The sequence below is a fragment of the Rhynchophorus ferrugineus genome, unplaced genomic scaffold, assembly GCF_030347505.1.
Source record: "Rhynchophorus ferrugineus isolate W39M unplaced genomic scaffold, kcgeb_rfMv2 rfM2, whole genome shotgun sequence".
NCBI lineage: Eukaryota > Metazoa > Arthropoda > Insecta > Coleoptera > Curculionidae > Rhynchophorus > Rhynchophorus ferrugineus.
The window spans coordinates 10,710,103-10,736,013 of record NW_027472581.1 but is presented as its reverse complement, the minus strand read 5'-3'; the positions used below and the strand labels follow the sequence as shown (position 1 = coordinate 10,736,013).

General features: G+C 33.6%; 1 protein-coding gene across 3 annotated transcripts in view; it reads left to right on the top strand.

Annotated features, from left to right (window-relative positions):
- LOC143191803 (BMP-binding endothelial regulator protein) overlaps window positions 1-25,911 on the top strand; it is a 374,404-nt gene that overhangs the window by 285,371 nt on the left and 63,122 nt on the right. For all 3 annotated transcript variants that reach the window (XM_076397184.1, XM_076397185.1, XM_076397186.1), the window contains one exon: window positions 22,776-22,876. In XM_076397184.1, the coding sequence (XP_076253299.1) occupies window positions 22,776-22,876 (101 nt within the window). The remainder of the gene's footprint in view (window positions 1-22,775; window positions 22,877-25,911) is intronic.

Below are 25,911 nucleotides of genomic sequence, written 5' to 3'. Positions count from 1 at the left end.
TTTATATACCGCTAAGCAACCAGCGGAGTAATAGGCATCAGCTCCGGTGTTTGTTCGTTTATTTTCAGCTTCCTTGTTCTTTTTTTACAACGGGCATCTACTACGAAAAGCAAACTACGTCCGCACCAGAAAAACTTCATGTGCAGTCATTTATTTCCACTTTAATTATCAGAGAGTAGAAAATTAAATAACCATTACCCATGAAAACAATTATTTGTACGTATATTTATGCTCAGAAAAACCCCCGTGTAAAATAAAACCGGACAAAAACTAATTCTGTGATATCCGCAGCGGCAAAAGCTCCAGACGCAATAGTGCGTCTCCTAAATTAGTATCAATTACCTCTTTTTCGTGCAAGAGCTGCAATTGTGCAGGGTATTTGTCTTCAGGGGCCAATCCTTTCAAGAAAACTTGCTCTCGGTACGTGCAATTTGCCAAATGGCGTTCGTCAATCGCACTGGTCATCTAGTTCGTAAATAAACCCTCAGGAGATGAGATGTCATTGTATAACAAGAGCTTACTCTACGGTTTGGACTTTTTTAGATCCGATTGGGTTGGATTTGGTTTGTTTTTTTTATGATTTGCAGACATATTCATTAAAACATTATACTTAGTTAACAACATTGTTTCTACTATATTATTAAATAAATTAATGTATTCAGTAAGTATTAGATGCCACACACACACACATATATATATATATATATATATATTTTTTTTTTTGTTTCTTTTTTATTTTAAAATATCATTTTAGAGAAAAATTGGTACTATATTTTCTAAAAAAAATATTTTCCATTGTTTTCTCACTTTTCATATATAATAGGTTTCTAACAACATGGTGATAACACGTCGGAAGGACTATGTTTTTTTTTTGGCAGCGATCCTACCATAAATCAAATTTGGCACTTGTTCTTGTACTGTTCATATTTTGGTTATAAATGGTAGGCAATAATGAATAATTCATTGATTTGTGAATACTGTCAAAATAGCTATTATAACACTTTTAATTTGAACACACATAATAATAGGTCATTACATCCAGGGGCGCATCCATATATACTAATTCTTATTTTGCAAATTTGATTCAGTTCTATACCAAATTTATTGTATTTTAGGCATAATTGACTCTGTGAAAGTAGAAATACAGATAAATATGACTTGATGTCCTTGAAAATCACAGCTCGATTAAAATTGAACAAGAAATATTGAATCACTTATAAAAACTATAAATTTCCTCATTTTTTCTTTACAGAATTATTTTAAAATGAAAGATGTATATAAAATGTTCTTTATATTACATTTTTTAATATTACAGATGACGAAAAATATATCCAAACATTTTTATTTGGGTGTTAACAGAAATTACAGATAATTTATTCTATTTGTATTATATTCCTCAAGTATACTTATAATTTTCAACAACTGGCAAATTCAAATGCTTGTGCGCATGCCAGGATTCTTCAGAATTAAGCTCTTATGTTGTCATATAATAAGACGACTTTATGACTGTAATCGCTATTGTTGGTCTTTTTTGCAACAATAAGTCGTTCAATTTATTCAATTGTCATTGATGGACATTGGTAGACATTTGTTTCATTCGGTTGTAACATACCACACCTTGTTGTGTGTGTCTCGTATATGGCTCTCCAAGACCAACCCATAGCTCTTTGCACTTAGTATTGTCAAAACAGATCCACTTTCCATCGCCACTCACAATACGCCACAGAAAATTCATCTTCTCTTGTGCGGAAACGAATTAAACCTTTTGAAGTGAAACTTTCAGTCATCATCACATCTTTTAGATCCCATTTTGGTGATTCAGCAACTACTAACTGTCTGAAACCTAAGATTTTGATTGTCTTCAATTTTTTTTTTGACATCAGTGACATCAATATTACAATTAATTATAATATATATATATATATATATATATATATATATATATATAACTTCAAAACTATACAAAAACGAAATGAAACAGTGGTGTTTACATTATGTTACCGTTATTTATTGAAGTAATATAATAATGAGGAAAATACAAAATATATAAAATGGATAGCAGCGATGTTACCTGAAGACGAGGCTTGGGTAGTCGATGGTGGCACGTCTAAACCAAACGATGGTCGGTTACTGAATGATCGAAATACCCTTCAATAACATCCCAGATAAACGTCTAGGGGTTGCCAGCTATTCGTTATCGTGTTCTAGTTGTTATTATATTGATTATATTAATTATATTTCTGGGTACTTTATTGACTGTAATTCCACGATGTAAAATTCGAAACGCCTCAAGGTCGCTACAACTATTTGTAAAATAGAATTTGCTTTAATCATTACGTTTGAAAGAGCTCGATCTAACAGTTGTGAGACTTCAACAGTGTTCAAGTATCGCAGGCTAACATAAGGATTGGCAGATAATATTTCTTTCGAAAGAGGTGGATTTTAGTCTTCATTGTAATTTCCTCTCTTCGTCTCCTCTACAGATACCATTTTCCCAGTAAAAGTTCCTGCAACTGGGCCGATTTCGCTTTTTTACTTCGGAATCAGATGCCGCCTTCTTCTTCAATATTACCGAATATACTGGCAAAAACACGCACTTAATTGTGCAACGGTGACTCATCCGGATTATGAGCTTCTATAATCTTGCCTCACAGATCATCATTTTACTGTTAATCAAGGCGATGAATATACCGAATTACATACAATATATTCAGGGGTTCCGCGAAGTAGTGTACTGAGTCCAGTACTATATCTTCTATACACAGCCGATCTGCCTACAACAAAAATAACTATTGAGGCAACGTACGTAGACGACACAGCAATCTTAGCCTCTTATGAAGAGCCAGCCATTGCATCAATCAACCTACTAACAGCCAACGAAACAAAATCAAGTTATATAACTTACACACAGAGTAGAAGAATATGTCCACCAGTCTATATCGATAATTGCCACTATAATCGATACTTCTGCAAGCAGAGGATGCTAAATATCTTGGTATGTACCTAGATCAATGCCTAACTTGGAAGAAGCACATACTCGCCTAACAGAAACAACTTGGACTTAAACTGTACCAAACGTTGCCATATCGGGCGCAAATCAAAGTTATTATTAGATAACAAGATATTACTGTAGAATCAATAACGAGTCTAATTCAATATGTTTGTGTCAGTGCAGCCCAATGTAATCGCTAATAAGCTAAATATGCGATGTGAGAGTGATATGCGTAGACTACAACATATATAGAACTTAGAATAAGACTAATTAATTACAATAGTATTTTGCACAGGATATCACTTAATAAAGCGATTTTCTACATGCAACGTATGTATAATATAAGCACATCAAATACGCATGTCCCTCTGGGCAGGTTGTCGACCTACTAAGAGTAATAAAAAGAAACAGTGCAACGACTGTGAAAATCATTTGGCATAGTTCTTAGCTGAAAGGTTCGTGTTAGAAGTGTAAGTTTGCCACAAAATTCATCGATCATAGTGGTCATCAATCGATGATGATTATAGTACTGATAATAAACATATTCTAAAAAACCAACAAGAAAACCATCCCGTCACATAAAGCACCACGCTAGCAAAATGTGTGGCATGAATCTAAAGCAAGCGTACCGTAAGGAAGTGTACAGAGCTTCCAATCTTTATGTACTTTACACTTGTGATATACCACAAATGGAAAATATTACGATGGCTACATTTGCTGAGGATACTGCGATTATAGCTGTCGAAGACAATAGTGAAGTACTTAAGTTAATAGTGAACAACTTAATACACTTCACTGCACAACTAAACAAACTCAGAGATAAGAGTTTTCCTCTATGACAAGAATCCGAAGGACTCGTAAGTAATTGTTCCTATACCACCTGGGTGAAGAATTGTGAAATCTCCTCAGGACTTTATCCTAAAATACTTATGCTGCGTTGATACTATCGCATAATTGAATACCTACAGGCCTATACATGTTTTAGTATTTGTTTGTACACCTGTAACTTGTTATGTACAAATAATTTAAATTTCCTTCAAATAATGATTACATTTTTTGTATTTTATTAGCTGAAAAGTTCATGTTAGAAGTATAAGTTTACAACAAAATTCATCGATCATAGTGATCATCAATCAATGGTGATTATAGTGCTGATAATAAACATATTCTAAAACACCAAAAAGAAACCCATCCCGTCACATAATGCACCACGCTAGCAAAACAAATAGTTGTTGAAACAAAACAAATAGCTGTTGAAACAAAACTAATAGTTATTTCGGCATAATCCACCGTATACATAACGTTTCAAACATAACAATACACTTAAAACTATTGCGCAATTAGATGGAAGCATAAAAATCTTCCGAAAATGTCAGATCTTACCAAAATATATAGATCCCAATGAAAATAATCAGAGATAAACGACTCGTGCGCTCAAATTCGAGGCACAACCGAAACGTGATCGCAATAACAACGAAAACATCAAAATATTGCCAAACCGCGCACATCTGTCCGATTTCGTTGAAATCGCAAATTGCAAGCGTATGGTTAGTTAGTTGTACTATATACGTATGTATAATTACTAGAACACAACAATTCACTAATACCTGCCAAGTATCGTAGTCGACTGGATGTATAGTCCATCCAAAATAACAATGAACTAACGTCAACAAAATATAAGATGTCACAACGTCGCTATGTTGCCGCATAAACTATGACGTTTAATTAATTTTGGTTTTAACATATAACAACATTCTAACGCAAATAAAATAATGAAATAATAATGTCATCAAATATCATTTATTTTAGTGTTAGAGTACGTTCATCGTAGAGGGACTTATCCAAGTAATGTATTTTATTTTCATTGGAAATCGTATTTACTTTTTTACGTTTAGTTCTCATTTCCTTCATTGCTATTATTGTACTTCACTTTACCTTATCAAATGATTTTTGATATGAGCATATTTGTATATATACCATATATACCATATTTGTATAAATGTGTGAACTGTTAACAATTAAAATTTTTCGTTCTAATTTTCATCCATTTGTTCTAGCTATCTGATTTAATTACTGCATTCGCCCAAACACATTTTTCATTTAATCTATAGAAGAGTTAGTATCCATTCTTTACACCTACATTACAACCAACTGCTCATTTATATCTTAAACAACTACATATATATCCATGCACTAAATTACTAAATTGTTAATTTCTATCAATAATTTTTTCACGATTCCACTATTTGTTAATTTCTTCTTTTTTTCTCTGATGGAGTTTATTCCAACCGAAATGGTTATTGTAGATAATAACCTTTTCCACATGTTCACACAGTTTTTCATTGCATATCCCCCTCGACCAGAATGCCCATTATAATAATTCTTTTCCGCCTGCCATAAAAATTAGATACGATTAAATGTGCAACAATAGTCAGGAAGACCTATTTCTTTGTGGTAATATTTTTCTATCATCTGATCTATGTATAGTGAATGATGATTTAGTGCATCAAGTTTATTTATAAAAAAGTAAATTACATAAAACCCAAATATTTAATGTATATTTACCGAGTGACAATTTGAAATAGCTCTCCTGCGAAAACAAGCATATTCATTAATTTTATGATAATACTTCCCAGATTAACAGTGTACATATATTGAGAACACAATAACGAAAAAAACAACTCTCTTTTTTCATATATTTCATATATTTGATTCCGAATAAAGCCAACATCAAGGTGATCTTGATTCGTCAGCCACTTCGCATATGGACGGTTTCTCTTTGGAAAATGTAATATTACTTTGTTTACTTTTTGAGAGATTTTAGTCACAGTGCCCCTACTAATATTCAGTGCAACTGCAACACGATAAAAATATTTATAATAAAACCGCAGCAACTTAATGTTTAATTGTAGCAATGGTTACTTTTTTAAGGTATTTTACTGACAAGAAGAGGCCGCTATTATCTCGTTTCTGTTCGAAGTAACGGATTAGAGACGCATTCTGTTCATGGGAGATTACAGGGAAGTGAAGAAGATGTAGAATATGATTGGCTCGTTCTGCCCATACATATTTCGATAATCTACATCAATTATTGTTTACTATTTTACTATCTGCTAATTATAATTATAATGATCCCACAACCTGGGAAGTCACCAAACGAAATTAAAGCCTATAGACTTATATCACTGCTGCCAGTAATATCTAAGGTTTTTGAAAAACTCCTGCCAAGAAGAATAAAACCGATCATAGAGAAAAAAACCTAATACCAACACACCAGTTTGGGTTTATTATGTTATTGAAAAAGCCTACGAAAGTTAAAAAGTATGCTCAGCTTTATTCTTAGATGTAGCACAAGCCTTCGATAAGGTTTGGCATGAAGCTAAAGCAGGCGTACCATAAGGAAGTGTACAGAGGCCAATGCTTTATGTACTCTACACTTGTGATATACCACAAATGGAAAATATTGCGATGGCTACATTTGCTGAGGATACTGCGATTATAGCTATCGAAGACAATAGTGAAGAAGCCTCACGAAATAATTGGACCCAGCTTGGAAAATAAAAATTAACGAAAGTAAATCTGTGCATATAAAGTTCACCTACAATCACAAGTACAAGCACCTATTACATTAAATAATACTATCATTCCATATAGCAACAACGCTAAATATCTTGGAATGAATCTTGATGCAAAACTTCGCTCGAAGGAACATATAAAGAAGAAAAGAAAAGAACTGGAAATGAAACATAGGAAAATGTACTGGCTAATTGGAAGAAAATCACAATTATCAGATATATAATAAATTGTTATTATATAAGCAAATACTGAAACCTATATGGACATACGGAGTTCCATTGTGGGGATGTTCTACAAAAAGAAACATAAACAAAATACAAATTTTTCAGAACAAAGTCCTGAGAGGTATTGTGGGTGCACCCAAATACTATAGGACTGATTAGCTACATCGAGACCTTCAGATATCTACAGTCAGTCAACAAAACAAGAGAATTGCAAGGGGGCATGAGGAAAGACTCCATTCTCATACTAATATTGAAATATTGCAGCTTTTGGATACCACCAGAACAGGACACAGACTCAAAAGAATCAAACCATATGATCGTATGTAGTGTTGTGTAGTAAGGTGCATATAATAAAAAATACAGCAGTGACAGGTTTAAAGATTATTTCACCAGAGAGTGAGATAGGGCCGATGGGTCCTCCTAGTTATATATCTATATTTAAGTTATGATAAGGATAAATGGTAGGTTAGTCGGAAACGACTAGTAACAATGTAATAAAAAAATTGTTAATTATATGATTAAGCATTTTTGCACTTGTTAAAAAAAAACACTGGATTTTTATTGGTGTTGATATGGAGTATATGAATACATATTAATTCCAGTATCTGTTTGTATACTATATATTACCAATACAAGATTCTTTCAGAAACGTAATTGTAATTATATCAAAAAAATCAACAGAATAGAGGAATTTTCAAAAATTCACATAATGGCCGAGAATGTAAAAAGTAACTAGTTATCTAATACTATTTAGTAGGATATGTTGAATTTGTATATATCAATGTTTTAATTTAGAAAATACGTTCTGAAGAAATATAAAATCTTTTTGGAAGTGCTCTCATGCAGGATGAAATACTAAAATGGCTTCCAATTTTGAATTTTATTATTCTACAAAAATAGACTATGCTCTATACACTTATAGTTATTCTGAAAAGGACAGACAAATCCGTCAATATTAAATAAAATTCACTGTTTCTATGACATAAACTTATTCTTAATTAGTATAATAACAATAAATATATTACGTTAAAGGAAATTCGAAGCCAACATCAAAGTGCCAATAATATTTAATAATTTGCTAATGTTCTTGGAGAATAAATAGCTCTCCAATAAATTCTAGACGTAGTTTCGAAAACAAACATCGAAATATTGTACAAGAAGCAATTAGGAAACCAAACAAAAATTGTAGCGAGCAATCACGCCACAACTTTAATAGACCTGATGCAATAATACGTGTTAATGCACATTTACTATTTATTTAGTCTAGGATTATAATTTTCAGAACTGTTTGTTTTTCCTTCCCGGTTAACGGTTAATTTACCCGGTGTGTAGACACATGTAGTCTAGGACAAGCGATTTTCGAACGTGTAGATTTATTGTTCGTCCTATTTCTATTAATTTCTTGTTTAACAACTGATGGTTGGTCCGGTTTCGTAAATGGTCATTATATGACCATTTTAGATACTTATGTGATGGCAGTTATTGATGCCGATGTTGAATTCAACACGGAAAGAATTCCTAAAAAAGACTCCTTGCATTGATGATATTTCGCTTGGATTATTGAAAGAGCTGCCTACGAAAAGCAATCGTCAATTTGACATATATATTTAAGGCCTGTTTAAGGCTGAAACATGTTCCGGAATGTTTTAAGGTGGCACAAATAATTATGCTTATTATGCTTTAATTATGCCGCATCATAGAGTCCCATTTCGCTGCCACCTGCGATATCAAAATTATTTGAGAAATTATGAATAAATCTGTTTTGAAAAACCCAAAAAATAAAACGAAATTACCTCAATACAATATTTTAATATTTCATTATTTAATTTACTCGTAGTGTAATACTACTGGTACCACTGAACTTCAATACTCTAGATTTAATACATTTTCTTAATTTAAGAGAGAATCTGGAAGACTGCCGAAATATGCTTCTTCGTTTACTGCTCTATTACCTCTTTATTGCCTCTTTTTTTTTAGCCATCCAACCGTCGATCCATTGTTACACTTATTTCATATAATAATACTGCTTGCCAGCGAAGCTGTGCTGAATCGGTTTTAGTAAATAATAAGTGAAACTTACTTGCTACTCTTATTCATACCCTTCACTCCACTTACTACTCTTTTATAATACAAACCTACTATAATATAAATTCCTTTCTATTTTCATTTGTGCCATATTTTTGGGCCAGAGGTTGTTTTGATAAAGTTTGGCATGAAGGTTTAAAGCATAAGATAAAAATGCTTCTCCTTAACTAACCTATAATTTGTCTTTACAATAACTTAAATTTTGATATATATTTAGGAGGACCCATCAGCCCTATCTTAATATGTCTGGTATCATAACATTTATGTATTAATACTGCTGTTTTTATATTAAATGTTCCTTTGTCCTACTGTTGTGATAGCCGCGGGCTCGAATCCTGCTGGTAGTAAATTTATGTAGGTGATTGTTTAATATTTGTGATTGTCCTAGGCAAGAGTGTAAGATCTGACAAGGAAAATGATTCCAGTCACGCCAGTAACCAGGCTGGTTAAGATCGGATGTCTTCAGGAATGATTTCTAAGTTAGTCACTCGCTAGTCGGTAGACTTAACCGAAGACCGTGGTTCGGAGTCCACGTTAAACTGTAGGTCCAGTCCAGATAAATCCCTAGTTGGTAAAAGGAGACTTTAAAATATAATTAAAAAAAAGAACAAATGGTTTGTTTTTTTGAGTGTTGGTGTAATCCAAGAGCTGTATTACTTCTATATTGACATGAGAATGGAGTCTGACTGCATATCTCTTTGCAACTCTCTTGATTTTCTTTGTGACAGTCGGTATTAGAAGTGCTCGTGTTGCTCAGTGCACGTATAAACACTTCTCAGGACTTCGCTCCCGACAGCTTGTTGCAAATAAATCCGGCAGCAAGAATGGCAGTGTTTTCAGCAAATGTAACCATCGTGATAATTTCCATATGTGGTATATCACATGGTGTAGAGTAGGTAAGGAATTGGCTCCAATACACTTCCTTGTGGTTCACCTGCTATAGTTTCTTTTATTGTAGACTAGGTTTCCTCTGACTCTTAACATTCTGACTGTAATGCAAGATTATCATTTTGTTTCGGTAACATTTTCTGTAGCTTATGAACGAAGCCATCATGTCATACTTTATCAAAGGCTTGTGCTTTCAATTGCATCTGTAATTCTGTATATCTGGTCATACAAACCATCAACTGATGTGGAGGTATTAGGTTTTTTCTCTTTATAATAGGTTATATCCTTTTCAATATAATACTGGTAACAGTAGCAAAAGATAAAAATAAGAATAACGTATTCCACTAACGCGTTACAATCTATATGTTCGACGCTGATTAAAATGACATTTGTACATCATTAGCGGACGCCGCGCCATTAATATAAAACTAACGATCGAGATCGAGCGGCCGTCTCTCATATGCAGAATTATAACCTGTCAGTCGTTGAGCATTAAAATCCGTCCGACGAATCCCGTTTTAAAGAAAAGCTGTCATTGATAGATCGACCCACATCTCGTCGATCGCTACTGCATACGCCATTATCGTCGTATCGCATCGGAGCTGAGGGCTCCCGGCGCGGAATCTCGAAACTGTTACCATTAATTAAATTGAAGTGTGTGGTACCAGGCTTTTTATCGCTTCCATTGTGTGGTACCAGCTTATTAATAATGCATAACGTGCCATACGACCGACACGTGCAAGCAGTTACCTTTGCGAGTAAAAATTCTCGAACGTATATGGGGGGACGAGTTTTTCGGCGCACGTATTAATAATAATATCTTGTTCTATTCGTAATCACGACACGGTGCGTCTACAATTTTAATAACACTATGTGACAATTTTTTTTGTCCTATAACATTAAATAAAACGGCTTCCTTTTATATATTTTAAAATGGGCCTGGATATACGGTCTGACATGGGATCCGACTAGAGAGTAACCAACTTGGAAATCATCCCAGAAGACATCCGGTCTTACCCAGTCTGGTGACTGGGATGAATATCCTTGTCAGATTTTGCACTCTTGCCTAAGGGCAATCACAAACAAATTTATGAGGATGCCCCAGCAGGATTCGAACCCACGTCTATCGCAACAGTAGGAGGGCCGTCCTGTCGCCCTCACTACTGCATCAACCAAACCGGCACGACTTTTTAACCGACTTTAAAAAGCAGCAGGTTCGACGTTCGGCTGTATATTTTTTAATCTATGTTCGCCGACTTCCCCTTCGATTATGGACCGATTTTCAAAATTCTTTTTTTATTCGATAAAGTATTCTTCCGAGGTGCTCCCATTGGAACCAAGTTAGGATCAGTTGGGGAAGGGGAAGCAATCGAGGGAATACGTCAAATTTCAAAGGCACGTACAATATTTTCACATATTTTTGATCTAATATAATCAGATATTTGGGTATAATTATTGCTGAACTGATATGATGAAAAAAGTCATTCAGTTTGCTTTTTAAGCACTAACCGTATCATATAAGTCGTAGAAACACAGTATGCAATTGTTTCTATGGTGTAATAGTTAGAACGTTAAGCTCACACGCGGAGGTCATGGGTTCGATTCTCAACAGAGCAGCAACTTTTTTGTTTTGTTGGAACATTTGTCAGATCACCTAGACTAATTAGCGGGCCCTAATGCCTGTAAGATTCCTTATTTTCAGTCATTGTTTCTTTATTCCTATTTTTCCTCATGCGGGCTGTACTTCTACTCGGGCTATCCATTGTAATACTTAATAAAATAGCTGTGTAATTTATTGAGTAAATATCTAACTCCAAAAAAAGAAAAATAAAATATTGTTACAGAAATAAATTGAACCGAATTCATAAACTAAATAAGGAACTCACTAAAATATGAAATATAATCAAACTTAAACTTTTAACAAAAAAAAACCGTTTTAAATTAAAACATATATCTAATAATCGTTCTAAAATATTTAATTTTAAAGAGGTTTTTTTTGTTTGTAACTGTATGAACACAAAACTAGGTTTTCGTAACACGTAGCATTTTAAAGCAAAAATACCGACTGTTAATTTAGCATCACTTAATTGCTTACAAAAATTTGCATTAAACCAAGTTTTATATGTAAGGACGGAAGAATCACATTTTCTTGTGGAATAAGAGGTTCATATCTAACGTTTCATTTGCCACAAAGTTAATTTCTATTAAAAAAATATTTCTTCTTTTTTTCTTAAAAGTGAAGAAATATTGTTTTGGAAAGATGTTTTGGTCATCATTAAAAAATCTACTCTGGTAGCACTACCAAATTCAATTTTTTTATCTAGGGTTAACAGGTCAATTAAAAAGTCCCCGGCCTGACACATAGATGGCGCTACTAGAATTTTATCGATATTTTTTTAGTTAGCCCTAACCCTCAAAAGATGCGTGTATAAATTTGACAGCTGTCGGGTCATTAGTTTGTGAATTATAGCATTTTGAGTTAAGCAACTTTTGTTATTGTGAAAAAAATGGACAAAAAGGAATTTTGCGTGTTGATAAAGGATTGGCATGCTAAGTTTAGAAGTGGTGAAATGAGCACCGAAGACGGTGAACGCAGTGGACATCAATAGGTTGATATGGATAGGACAACAAGTCTAACAGCTACGAGCAGTACTCTAACTGGTAGAAAGGTTGCTAATTGTCCATTTTGTTTATAACGATTTGAAAAGAGAAATTTTTGATGTCAATAAAAAATGGCCTGGAGTAGTAAAAAATGTTAAGAAGCAAGACTTATTGGACGAAAACCTTGATTAACTCTTAAAATATTTCACATAGCTGATAAGTTGAGGAATCAACTATATCTACTAACCTTTATATGTGACGGGAAAGATACAAAAGAAGGGACATTTGTTTTTATTATTGAATTATTACTAGTCGTTTCCGACTAACCTACAATTTGTCTTTAGGATAACTTAAATCTAGGTATACCTATAGCTATACCTACTTATAGTTATATATTTGGTTACCTCTTTCAGCGTGACTAATTCAATCATCGATTTTTCAGCTTCTATGTCCGGCAAATTATATTCAAGTTTCGTTTGGTTTGAAAGTTTTTTCTAGATATTCAATAAATCCTTCTGCTTTTTGGTGAGGATGGAAAGTGAAATTGAAATACAATTTCGAACTGTTTCAAAATCACGATTTCACTGCTTTCCAGGTAAGAAAGGAAGGATTTTCTGTGGCGTGTTTGGGCCTTCATGGGTTAGTCTAAAAGAGTATGGCGACCGCCACGACCCTTTAGGCCACCACGAATTCACCACCAGCAAGTACAAAGGTTGGCAACGCCGGTGGATTGGTACCCTGCAGTTCCAGGCGATAAAAGACCATCACGACGACGTCTCGCTCTCTTTTCTTTTCTCCATCCCCTTGTAATAGTACCATTTCCACAGCGCTACCGTACTTCCTCTACCTAACCTAATACCCTCTGTCAATTCTCCCGTCGACCACATGTATAATTTAATATTAAAATAAACAGTATTTCTTCAACCAGTGTGTTCAGTTTTCATGCAAATTCCTTCCAAAAATAGTAGTGAGTGTTCTGACAAATAATCGCAGCGACAGCCACACATTTCGACCGACTGACCGACCCGAGGAACATTCCTACAAGAACCATCTACATTGACACTGGAGGGGATTATTCATAACCATAAAATCGTATTGTGTTGATAGTGATGATGGTGGAATCCGCAAGGTGTATTGTGACACCATTTTAAAGTTGTGAGAGATAGTGTAATGTAAAATACCCTGTTGAAAATTGAATGGGAAGTTCCGCTGGATCCAGCTTACTGTAAGGTGAAAAATGTATAATACATGCAAACAAAAAATCGAAATATAATTTCAGCGTAATACCAACTAAACTTAATATTGTGATTATTAGTTTCAAAATACGTTCAAACTAATCAAACTAAATATTTGGTACATTAGTATATGCGAACAAAAGATAAATCGAAACCCTCGTAGAGACACAAACTAGGACAAGGGGCTTATAAAATCGACCTGACCTACTCAACAGCATTCGGATTGATAATGTTTATTTGTACGTATTCTTTCTAGTCGAGAGTGGCGTTCTATAGATTGGGCCCGACAAGATGTCGGTTAATTAACATTCCGAAAAACCATTCGAAACGTTCGCGTTTCTGTATCTGAAAAAAAAACATCCTTAATAAGTTGCAGTAGTTGTTTGTTAAGATTGATTGATTGATTGTTGGTTCGTTTGCGTGTAATAAACGAGCGCAGGATTGGGACCAATTTAGAGTTGACGAGAGACGTTTAGTAGGTCGCTAGTATATCGTGGATATTTATAGTAAAATAGGTTCCAACGCATAATTGAAAATAATCGTAACAATTTTCACAATTTTAAGTCAGATTTGAATTATTGCTTGATATTTATTTACGGTGATTTCAGATAGATCTACCGTTATAACTAGCAGAGTAAGTTTTCTTTTAATTTTACAAGTATACACGGCTTTGGACTTGAGCAACCATAAGGTAAATTGGTAATCTGAATCTAAATCTGTAGCACTTTTTAAAAATTGGTTCTGGTTTCTGGAAAATTCAATACTTTTATTATTTTACTGTTTTTTGACGGTCACTAATTAAATTAAATAGTGTAAAATAGAAATGAACAGAGGTTGAATTTTTAGTGTTTTATACTTGGAATCTGTTTCGATTTTCGCTATAAAATATCTTGGTGTATTGCCGCCCTTTGCTCATCGCTCGTGTCATCCAAGTTGTGTGGGAAAAACATCAAGATATGAATGTAGAAAATTTATTTTTAGTCGCTTTCATTACTCGCCGTTGATGAAGACGAAGGTTTTCAGGAATGTTTTGCATTTGTACATGGAGCAAAATAGCAATGGTGCTTTAGGCTAAATGTGTGAATGGAGGCAAAACAAAATGAAACAGTGGTGTTTACATTATGTGACCGTTATATATTGGCAATATAAAAAAAATGTGAAAAATACAAATAATAAAACGGATGGCAGCGGTGTTACCTGGAGACGAGGCTTGGGCAGTCGATGGTGGCACGTTTAAACCAAACGAGGGTTGAGCACTGAATGACCGAAACACCCTTCAATAACATCCCAGATAAACCTCTCGGGGTTTCCGCCAGCTATTCGTTGTCGGGTTCTAGTTTGCGCTGCTGGCACCCCGCCCGTGTTCAACATCTGGGATTATATTTCTGGGTATTTTGCAGACCGTTATTCCACGATGTAAAATTCGAGCGTCAAGGTCGCTACAGTGCACTCTCTTTAAGTGATACTGATAAACCAGGATATTTATGCATGCTAATTTTTTGCATTCATACCGATGACATTCATCGAACAATTGTAGCAATCATCTACATAATTTTGCTGTCCTCGCCATAATGTTGCCACGGAAAATGATAAGTATATATTTAAGCAAATAACCACTTGTGCAGTTTGGTTCTGCACACGTTAGAAAACAGTTTTTTTACTCAGAGCTTCTCAGTGTTTAATACAACGAAACCAAAGTACTGCAAATACGGATCTCTGAGTGGATTTATCATGATTTTCTACGTTTACCGAACACACAACCTGCACAAACGTAACGAAAATATTTTAAATCTATTTTGCGACGACTTTAACATATCGTAATCATTGATGAATGATCCATGAACCAATGAAGCTCTGGAGTTTCATGGTCCGTAGAATAAAAATGGGGTGGATTTTGCAGTCCTCGTTTTTGATCAGAGTGTTTTGGTGTTTATAAATCTCAAGACCTCCAAATCTAAAAGCTATCCTCCAAGGCTAAATCATTCATTTTAATAAACTAAATCTTGTGGCCAGTAATCTTAAGTTGATGTTCTTTTATCCTTGTATTTATCATCCTCTTAGTTTATAGATTTGTACACAGTCTCTTTCTCATGTGAGTGTGTGGTTTGGATGTAACTTTGGTATTCGGTTTCTTTAGCACTCTGCGAATGCGGTATTTTGTTGCATGAAAAAAAGGAAGAATTACTAGGGATTTTTTTTTACTTTAAACTTCTTATCTACTTCTGTTTCCTTTCGCATAGGTCAGCACTGGATGTTCTTATCCGTTTGTAGAATTGATGGATCACTATCCGTTTTGACTCAGGCCACTTCTGAGGTGATTAAGATTATTTTGTAAAGAATCCGTCTTTACAAAAAAAACTGATAAATTAAGGAAATCATATTTGTCCATTTTCTTTTTGTAATTGGTGCTCATGTGAGGTAGCCTGCAGCTATCAGTCTCTAGGAATAAACTTTCTGTATAGCTAATATCCTAGCTGACCATTATCCTATCCCTATATGATGGAACTTTCCCAATCAGACAACATCGCCAGTCAAAATATTGTTCACACCTCTTAATAGTATCCCTAGGAATTCTAGCAAATTCTTATCGTTAACCAATGAAACGACGTATCTACTAACACCTATTATACTGTCTGACATCAGACTTTCTGGGTTCGAGTTCGGCACTGACTTCAAACTAGTCAATTGGTAGTAGTTGAAATAATATCGTAAATAGATGTTTTTATTTGTGTTAAAAATCTAAGTTTGATTATTGTTTAAATTTTAGTGAATTCCTTATTTATTTTTTTAAGTCGGTTTCAGTTTCTTTGATAATAATTTATGTACTTACTTTCGTAATGTAAAATGAAATCTAGTATATAGGAACTAAAAATAATGTTATTAAATTGTTTTCTTTTATTACCAAGATTAATTTAAAATGAGTAATCGTTTAATATCATTTTTTGGGGTTATCTAAAAGTTAACAAAATACTAAACAACTTTGCATGAGTAAACTTGTTTATAGAATATCACATATTTATGTATTATATAATTCGCACAATATGGTAGTTGTTGCTAATTATAGAAAAAGTTAGATAGATACAGGATATTTGTTTTCTTTGCTCACGATAGTCGTTTTAACATAGCATAAACAAATACTTTTAATTATATGTTAAATATCAAATATAAATGTTAAATATTGTTAAATATCGAGCTAATGAGGACTTTTTACGGTTTTTGATAGTCAGTAGTATTTATGAGCAATAAACTTCTATCAACACATCGGTTTGTGACCGCATCAATAAGTTATTCTCGATAAAAAATCTCAATTTATTAACCTCTCAGTTTTTTTAAGATCAGACTAAACTAAATTATTATATGAATATTGTTATTCTTGTATTCTTTTTGATCTTTTCCTTTTTTTATTACTTTATACCTACTGACGAAAACAGTTACTATTCAATCTTTAAAAACCATTTAAAATTATTTATTGAATAAACTAGATTAGATTTTCATTCGACGAAAATTTCTTCCCAGCGATCATTCTTTTGAGATCTGAGAATAGGAAGTAGTCACTGGGGGTCAGATCTGGAGAATACGGTGGATGAGGAAGCAATTCGAAGCCCAATTCATGGATTTTTGCCATTGTTTTGACTGACTTGTGACACGGTGCATTGTTTTGGTGAAGCACCATTTTCTTTTTCTTCAAATGCGGCCGTTTTCGACGATTTTGTCCTTCGAACATCCAATAATGCTATGTAATAGCCGCTGTTGATGATCCTTCCTATTTCAAGGTAGTCAACGAAAAAGTAAAGTAAATTATTCCATGCGCATCCCAAAATATATACGCCATAACCTTGCCAGCTCACTGTTGCGTTTTTGTCACATATCGATGCAAAAACTCGGGTTTATTACGCTTGGTTATCTTCAAACACGGCTCCAAATCATCAACTCGCCGTCGTTTTTGATCAAAAGTGAGATCGCACATCATCCATTTTACACAGAGCTTTCTCTTACCCAAATATTCGTGAATCATATGATGTACACGTTCAGTTGATATCTTTAGAGTGTGTGCTTTTTCATTTAGTTTCAATTTACTGTCATTCAAAATCATTTTGCGGATTTTTCAAATGTTTCCTTCGGTAACAACCGCTTTTGGGCATCCACTGCGTTCACCATCTTCGCTGCTCATTTCACCACGTTTAAACTTAGCATACCAATCCTTTGATGGTTCATTTTCATGGGGCAGTATCCGGAAACTGGGCATCAAACCAAGTTTTTGCTTCAACTGTATTTTTCCCTTAAAAAGCAATATTTTATAAACACGTGAAATTTCTTTTTATCCATTTTTTTTACAATAACAAAAGATGAGTCACAAAATGCTATAATTCACAAACTAAAGATCTGAGAGCTGAGGCTGGGAACTTTTCAATTGACCGGTTAGGTCGAAAAGCAGATCAGGCACGTCTCATTTTCTAGCCAAAGGATGGGACACTGTCACATTGTCTCACGCCCATTATGCTTAGGGATGTAATAAGAGGTTTTCATGACGGTACGCAGCAGTTTATTTTGAAGACTCGGAAGAAATGTGTTCAAATATGAATAATTTATTAATTTTAAACATCTAACAATGCATTTAATTTGTTCTACATCGAATTTTTGTGATATTTTCGCGATTCGTATATTCAGATCCATTGTTGAAGTTGATTTGAATGTAAATTATATAAATTTACATGCTACTATAGAAAGCAGTACAAGCTACTATATTATAGTTAATGTTAATACATTTCTTATTTAAATCAGTTTTCTACTCTAATATCTATGGATATTATGCGTACAGTAACTTAATTTTGTAATTAATAGTTATCAGAAATCATTGCTTAAATAATCCAACGGCAGCCTACATGAATACGGTGCATACAATTCGTTCACAATACAACCGATTCACATTATTCATAGATCAGGACTTAGTTCGGCTTGGTAGCCCAGTAATCGCGCTAGAACAGCTGCTTACAGCAGATCATTTCGTAATAAGCATGTTCATAGAATGAATTATTAAAATCCACCTTGAAAAATAAGGCCACCTTTAATACTAATCTGTATATTTATATATTTGCAATTTTCAGCTGCCAGCCTAAGCGGATCAAACCCAAATCATAACAATATGAGTGGTATATATTGTTTTTTTGCTAATACGAAATTTTATGGGGCACTGAATCGTAATGTGGCTATTAAAGATATAATTACCTTCGAATCTAGGAATTTATTTTTCTACGGAACATAAAATACTCAACTTTCTAGCATTAGTAATGTATTCGTTATAGTTAAATATAGTTTTAGTGAAATATTACTACTTAGATAATATTAACAAACATACTTTTGTATATTTGTATATATTCATCCATAGCTTTTTAATTAATCATATAATTTGGGCGATATTCTGCCAATATGTCTACTCTAAATTATTTTTCGATTTTTTTTTGAAATATTTACTTTTTATTTACTTTAAAATCATAGAGAGAAAAAAACTAATACCAACATACCGGTTTGGCATTCAACAATTGACCAGGTCCAGAGAATAACAGATGTCATTAAAAAAACCTACGAAGGTAAAAAAGTATGCTCAGCCATATTCTTAGATGTACCATAAGCCTTCGATAAGGTTTGGCATTAAGGCCTTGTTCATAAACTACAGAAAATCTTACGAAAACGACACAACGATCTACTAAAGTCGTACATTACAGCCAGAATGTTTAGAGTTAAGTAAGAAGAACCTTACTCTACAATAAAAGAAGCTAAGGCTGTTGTACTGCAAGGAAGTGTACTGGGGCCAATGCTTTATCTACTCCACACTTGTGGTATATCACAAATGGAGACCACACGAAACAACACGCAAGGGACAATATAAATAATTGCACACAAGTTTGGAATATAAAAATTAACGAAAGTAAATCTGTGCGTGTGCAGTTCACCTACAATCCGACCGTGCAAGCACCAGTAACATTAAATAACACTATCATTCCGTATAGCAGCAACGCTAAATATCTCGGAATTAATCTTGATGCAAAACTTTGCTGGAAGGAACATATAAAAAAAAGAACTGGAATTGGAATATAGAAAAATGTATTGGCTAATTCTGAGAAAATCACAATTATCAGTACATAATAAATTACTATTATATAAGCAAATACTGAAACCTTATGGACATACGGAGTTGGATGGGGATGTTCTGCAAAAAGTAACATTAATAAAATACAAATTTTTCAAAGCAAAGTCCTGAGAGGTATTGTGGGTGCACCCAAATACTATAGGACTGATTACCTACATGGAGACCTTCAGATACCCACAGTCAGTCAAGAAATCAAGAGAATTGCAATGGGGCATGAGGAAAGACTCCATTCTCATACTAATATTGAAATATTACATCTTTTGAATACCACCAGAACAGACTCAAAAGAAACAAACCATCTGATCTTGTGTAGTGTTGTGTAGTGATGTGCATATATTAAAGAAATCAGCAGTGATATCTATAAACATTATTTCACCAGAGACTGAGTTAGGGCCGATGGGTCCTCCTAGCTATATACCTAGATTGAAGTTATCATAAAGACAAATTGTAAGTTAGTCGGAAACGACTAGTAACAATGTAATAATTAAATAATAAGAAAGTATGTATATGTATATAGAACATATAATATATAAATTAGATAAATAACGTTTTGAAGCGATGGAATAGGAATCTTTTTTAGAAAGTAAGTTAACAGGGATAATTCTCAATACAATACCGCAGCTCTGATCTCTAAGAATGGTACTGGCAAAATTACGATGGTTTATGATAAAAGTCAACATAGAAATTTCCCGAAATTTGGGGATCATTGACACTTGATATTGAAGATTAGGGTCTCAAGGAATTTCCAAATACATTCATTTATCATTTATCCCGAATTTGGAAAATAGCCGACGCAATCCAGATACCGCAGGAACAATTACTTATACCGAGATATTTTGGATTCCAACTGACATAGAGGAAATGGGTAAGGTTCCACTTCCATGTTTACTGCGAAGTGATACAACTCTTGGACAACATTGATCTAGGACGACGACTTAAGAGAACCAAACAGAAGAGGAAGAAGAAGTTAGAACACTAAAAAATGCCTTTATTTTAGTTAACTTATTTTTTTCACTTTATTAGAGACTAGTAATAATACATTAATAAACTAATTATTGAACTTAAAATTTCCTTAAGATTATAAAAACAATAGCTGATAAAAGTGATATATAACTCATACAAATTATGGTTTATAAAAACAAATTGTAGGTTAGACGGGAACGACTAGTAACAATATATTAATTAAATAATAATAAAAAAAATATTATTTTGATACTATTTGGGCTCAGCTCCGACTTCGAAGTGATCAGTTGGTAGTAGTTAAAATAATATTGTAAATAGATAAATAGTTTTAGGTGGGTATTAAGCTAAATTGTGTGTATATAGTAAAATATAAAATATTTGAATGAATATTTGAAAAAGCACTTTGAATGGTTAATTCAATTTTTAAGCCAAGTCCAACATCATGTAGAATGTAATTCGTGCTCCAAAATTTACAATTACAACTATATGAATTAAAAGTTACTAGGAGCAAAAATTGTAAACTAAATTAAGTTATCAACAATTGTTTATCGATATTCTTGAGATTATGTTGCGGTGTTCTTAAAATGTATCTTAAAAATAAGTGTTACAGTGAAAATAAGTAATACCATTTATACCAGTGCAACTGATTCGTTCATCGCTCGTCACAATACTCTTTAGAATACTCTCCTTTCCACCTTGGGAGCATTGAAATCACGATGCTTAAACGGATATTTCACATAGAATGTGAACGATTGGAAACAATTGATACATCAACTGTTAAAGTGCCCGAAAGACTTAATTTTAAATCGTTGAACGACAGAACATCACTGTAAATTTGAAAAAGTTTTTGATGAGTCTTTGTAACAGAGTTCTTCAAATAACAACAAAATTATTGAATATCCAAGTAGGAATTTTCAGCCTGTTTAGCATGTGTGCTAAGTTTTTTTAAATTAGTTCTTATATTAGATACTCTAAGTATAAACTTAATTTACGAATTATTGCATTAATACACAAGCAAAACGTGTACGGGATTAATTCATCAGTTTATATTTACAAAATTAAAATAAAACTACTTAAGCTAAAGTTAAAATTACTCTTATACACTATATTACTTCGTGTGGTTTGTTTCGCTTCAATCACCTTATTTCCTGTGTGTCGTCTAGTATCTATATTGCTTCCACGTTGCCGTGATGTAGCAACCTTCTTTCATGTTTTAAAGTTAAATCTTCGATCACTTCGTAGAAGCATTGGGAATTAATCGTAGAGCTTTGTTTTGGGTACGTTAGATTACTAGTTGGTTTGATGTCTTAGTGTAACCCCATATTTGCACCCTGTAGATCCAAAATGGCTTTATGATTGACAGATAAACCAACCTCTTTGATATTAGGTAATGTTGAGATTATCTTCTGACTAGCCAGCATATTTGCTTGACTTTGAGTCTAATCTGCTCTGATTTTTGTCTAGCATGATGTTTCCAATTTAACCTACTATCGAGATGTATTCGGAAGTATTTAGCTGATTCTGCTTGAGGAATCGAGCTTCCGTCAAGAGATATGATTAGTTTTTCCTCATTTCACAGCAACGCAAAATTGTCTTTAGCCAATTTAGAGATCTTGTTGGCCGCTACTTGTACTTTTTCTACAACCTCAAACAGATATACATCTTTTGTCACGATAATTATGTTGTTTGCAAATGTTCCAATTACCGTCTTTGATTTTTTCCTTATATTTGTATTATGATAATATGTCGGACCATTGAAATTATAAAAAAGATAGAGCTTAGATACTCTAGAAGTCCCTCAAATTTTAAAACACTGGAAAATTCACATGGAGCTATATATAGAATATATGTTGAGGAGTATAATAATTAGATATTTATAAATTGAATATTAATATTTCATCACCTCGTGTTCATATTTTATAGTTACACCTCACTTATCAAAACTATATTCTGGAAAACATCTTCTAAGAATTGACCAATTAGCCGGTTCAGATATAAATATTGACATTTTTAATGTACGTTATTTCAGCGGAAATTTATTGTGTTTTTCTTTTCTTTTTCAGCGGGCCTGTTTAAGGGGAAACGAGAGTCTTGTTCCGAAGAAGGAGAACGTGTACCGTTGGCCATCTCCCAAGCCCAAAAATGTTATTTTTGTATCTGTAAAGTAAGTATAACGCGCTATTTCTGCAACACAAAAACAACACCTCCACCCATAAACAGTTTTAATTTATGTAAATATATAGCATTCGACAAGAGATGTTTTACATGTTCCAACTAATTTAGTTTGAATTTTATTTCAACTCGCAGTAAAACAAACGGAATATTAGCATATTTAATTAACATCCTTTGTCACTTAAAAAAACAAATAAGTAATAAAACGGCAAAAATCGCACGGTCCTAGTCATCTACATTGTAAGCAAATGAAGCAATTTAACAAAATGCAACGGTAGGCATGCGGACTTTTACAGCGGTGTGTGTAGATTGATTAGTACGATTAAAGTAATTGTTTTATGCAAATATTTAAAGTCCACTACGACAGATATTGCTGTTTGTTTTAAAATTTAAATGTAGCGTTGTTATAGTTCGTAAATAAATTTTAATTCTGAATAGAACTCTAGCGAGACTATGAAAGCGTCTCCGAGAAGATGGCTGAGAATACAATAAGGCCAATTTATTCCTACAACGTGCGGCAAAAGTCCCGCTATCATTTCGATTGCCTATAACTTTAATAAAAGAAAAGATAAGTAAGTTTGGTTTTCGTAAAGTTTATTTGGGGACCGCGATTCGCTATGTAACTTTCGGCTCTTTCAATAAGGCATACTAAATCGCCACTTCGCGAAATTAGTCTTCGTGTAAAACGTCATTCAATAATTGATTTGTTGAAGGAGCTGTGTGTACTGTGGCCCCATCTTGACCAAACCAAACCACATGTCTTCTGGTCCTTGCTCTTCCATTTCAGACACAAGAAAATTTCGAATCAAGTCTGAATGAATGAACTTGAATGAATATTGATCCCGTTCAACAGTAACAGTAACTACAACACCTTGAATACCACATCATATAGTGTTTTTTTGTGGATGCAATTATTGTAGTTAAGTGTTGCTCTCAATATTATAAATGAGTCCTGATTCTTAAGTAAAGTCAACAGCAACAACAACTATATAATAAATTTTATAACGAAGTATAAATTATCAATAAAAATATTTCTCCACAATTCAGATATTAAATTTAACGATAATTATTATATCGCATTGTATTTTAATGAAAACCAATAATCTTACGGTATACAATAGCCAATCAGGTTCTTTTCGTTCTAATGAAAATGATACGCGGTAACATCTACATTTTATGTCTCGCCATAAATACGTTGTCCAACTTCAAACAGACCTGTCCCAGCACTATAGAGACATTGGAGGCAACTAAATGTTACAATAAAAATTCCTTTACCTATTATATAGAAAATCTATTGCCTTGTTCGCAATAAAATAAACAGCTCTGTCCGTTGCAAATTAGGTATAATTATTATTACATTATAGTAATTATTCGAACTGTGAGACTATTAAATCGATACCAATTTAATTACGAATAATATAACATGAGTTGTTTTTCTGCTGTATGTTAGGTACGTTCGTGCATATTTATTAGCCGTCGTGTGGAGTGGTTTTATTGTGGCTTTATACCACAGTGTTTACATGGACGATGTGAATAATAAAGGAATATTTTATTTTATATAACATAATATATCAGGGATCTCCATTATTATGCTTCATGCTTAACATTTTGAAACAGAAATAAAATAAAACAAATTATTAGGGACCTCACCCTATCATAAAAAGCTGGTTGTGTAGAATTCCCACTTGATGTGGTTTTTAAGGATATTGAATTAACTTGGAGATATATTGGTTGGGAAAAAACTATTCTCGTTTTCCTTTCGTTTTTCTTCGAGTTGTATAAGAATATAAATCAAGTGAAATATAAAAAAGAGAGGTATAACTACAGGGGATGGGCAAAATAATATGAAAACCTGACATATACATAACATTTATTTATTAATAAGGTCTTGAACTACTATATGCTTTTTTATATATTTTAAGGTCTCCTTTTTATTACGAGGGTTTATCTGGACATGACCTAGGTGTTTAACGTGGGCTGCGAACCACGGTCTTCGGCATATCGCATATCGGTCTATCGACTCGCCAGTGACCAACTTAAGAGACTATCCCAGGAGACATCCGGTTTTATCCAGCCTGGTTACTGGTGTAACTGGGATCATTTTCCTTGTCAGATTTTCTACTGCTGCCTATAAAGACATTTACAGTTGCAGTCACAAACTTAAAGTTCATCCGTGCCCCAACAGGGTTCCAACCCGGGAGTATCGCAATAGTAGTAGGAGCTTCCTATCATCTTAACTACTGCGCCAACCAGATCTAACATTTGCTTTTAAAATAGATGCAATTCTTTGCGAAATAGATTCATGGAGTATCTGAATAATTTCCAATGGAATGTTGTCCCATGTGTTATACCAAAATATCCGATGTTGTAAATTTACTCCTGCTCTAAAACCCCCATAGTGATTCAATTGTGTTTACGTCTGGCGATTAAGCTGGGCAAAGAATATTTGCTATTCTGATGTATTCCTAAGACTGAACCTCTTTGGCTTTGTGTATGGATACCCTATCATCTTGGAATATGGAAAGGTTTGACAGTAATACGAGTTTATGCTAGTCATAGTAAGAACTTCATCACTGATGTCGAGATATTCATCCGGAGTAATACGATCAATAATGTGAATGAGAGGACCAGCTGAATACCAAAATATTGGTTCCCAAACAATAGCGGGACCTTCCTCAAGCTTGACTGTGGGAACTTTATTTTGGGGTTTTCCATCCGATTATTCATTAGACCATACCATATTCTTCCAGTCAATACCTGTCTAGGTTGTATGATGGTTGCACCACTTTCTTTCGGAGCTTAGTCAATTCATATATGTTAACTTTATTAGAGCTCCCGCCGTACTATTTTTTATCGAGACAGTATTACCCAAGTAAGTGTTCTGCTGTCACTATTACAGCCATAGTATTATAGTGTTTATATTTGTAATTTATAGTTTTAAGTTGTCTGGTTTAAAACCTTTTTAATATTTGCCATTATTGCGGAGGTTCGATATGTGACAATGAATGAAACATGGCTCCATCATTT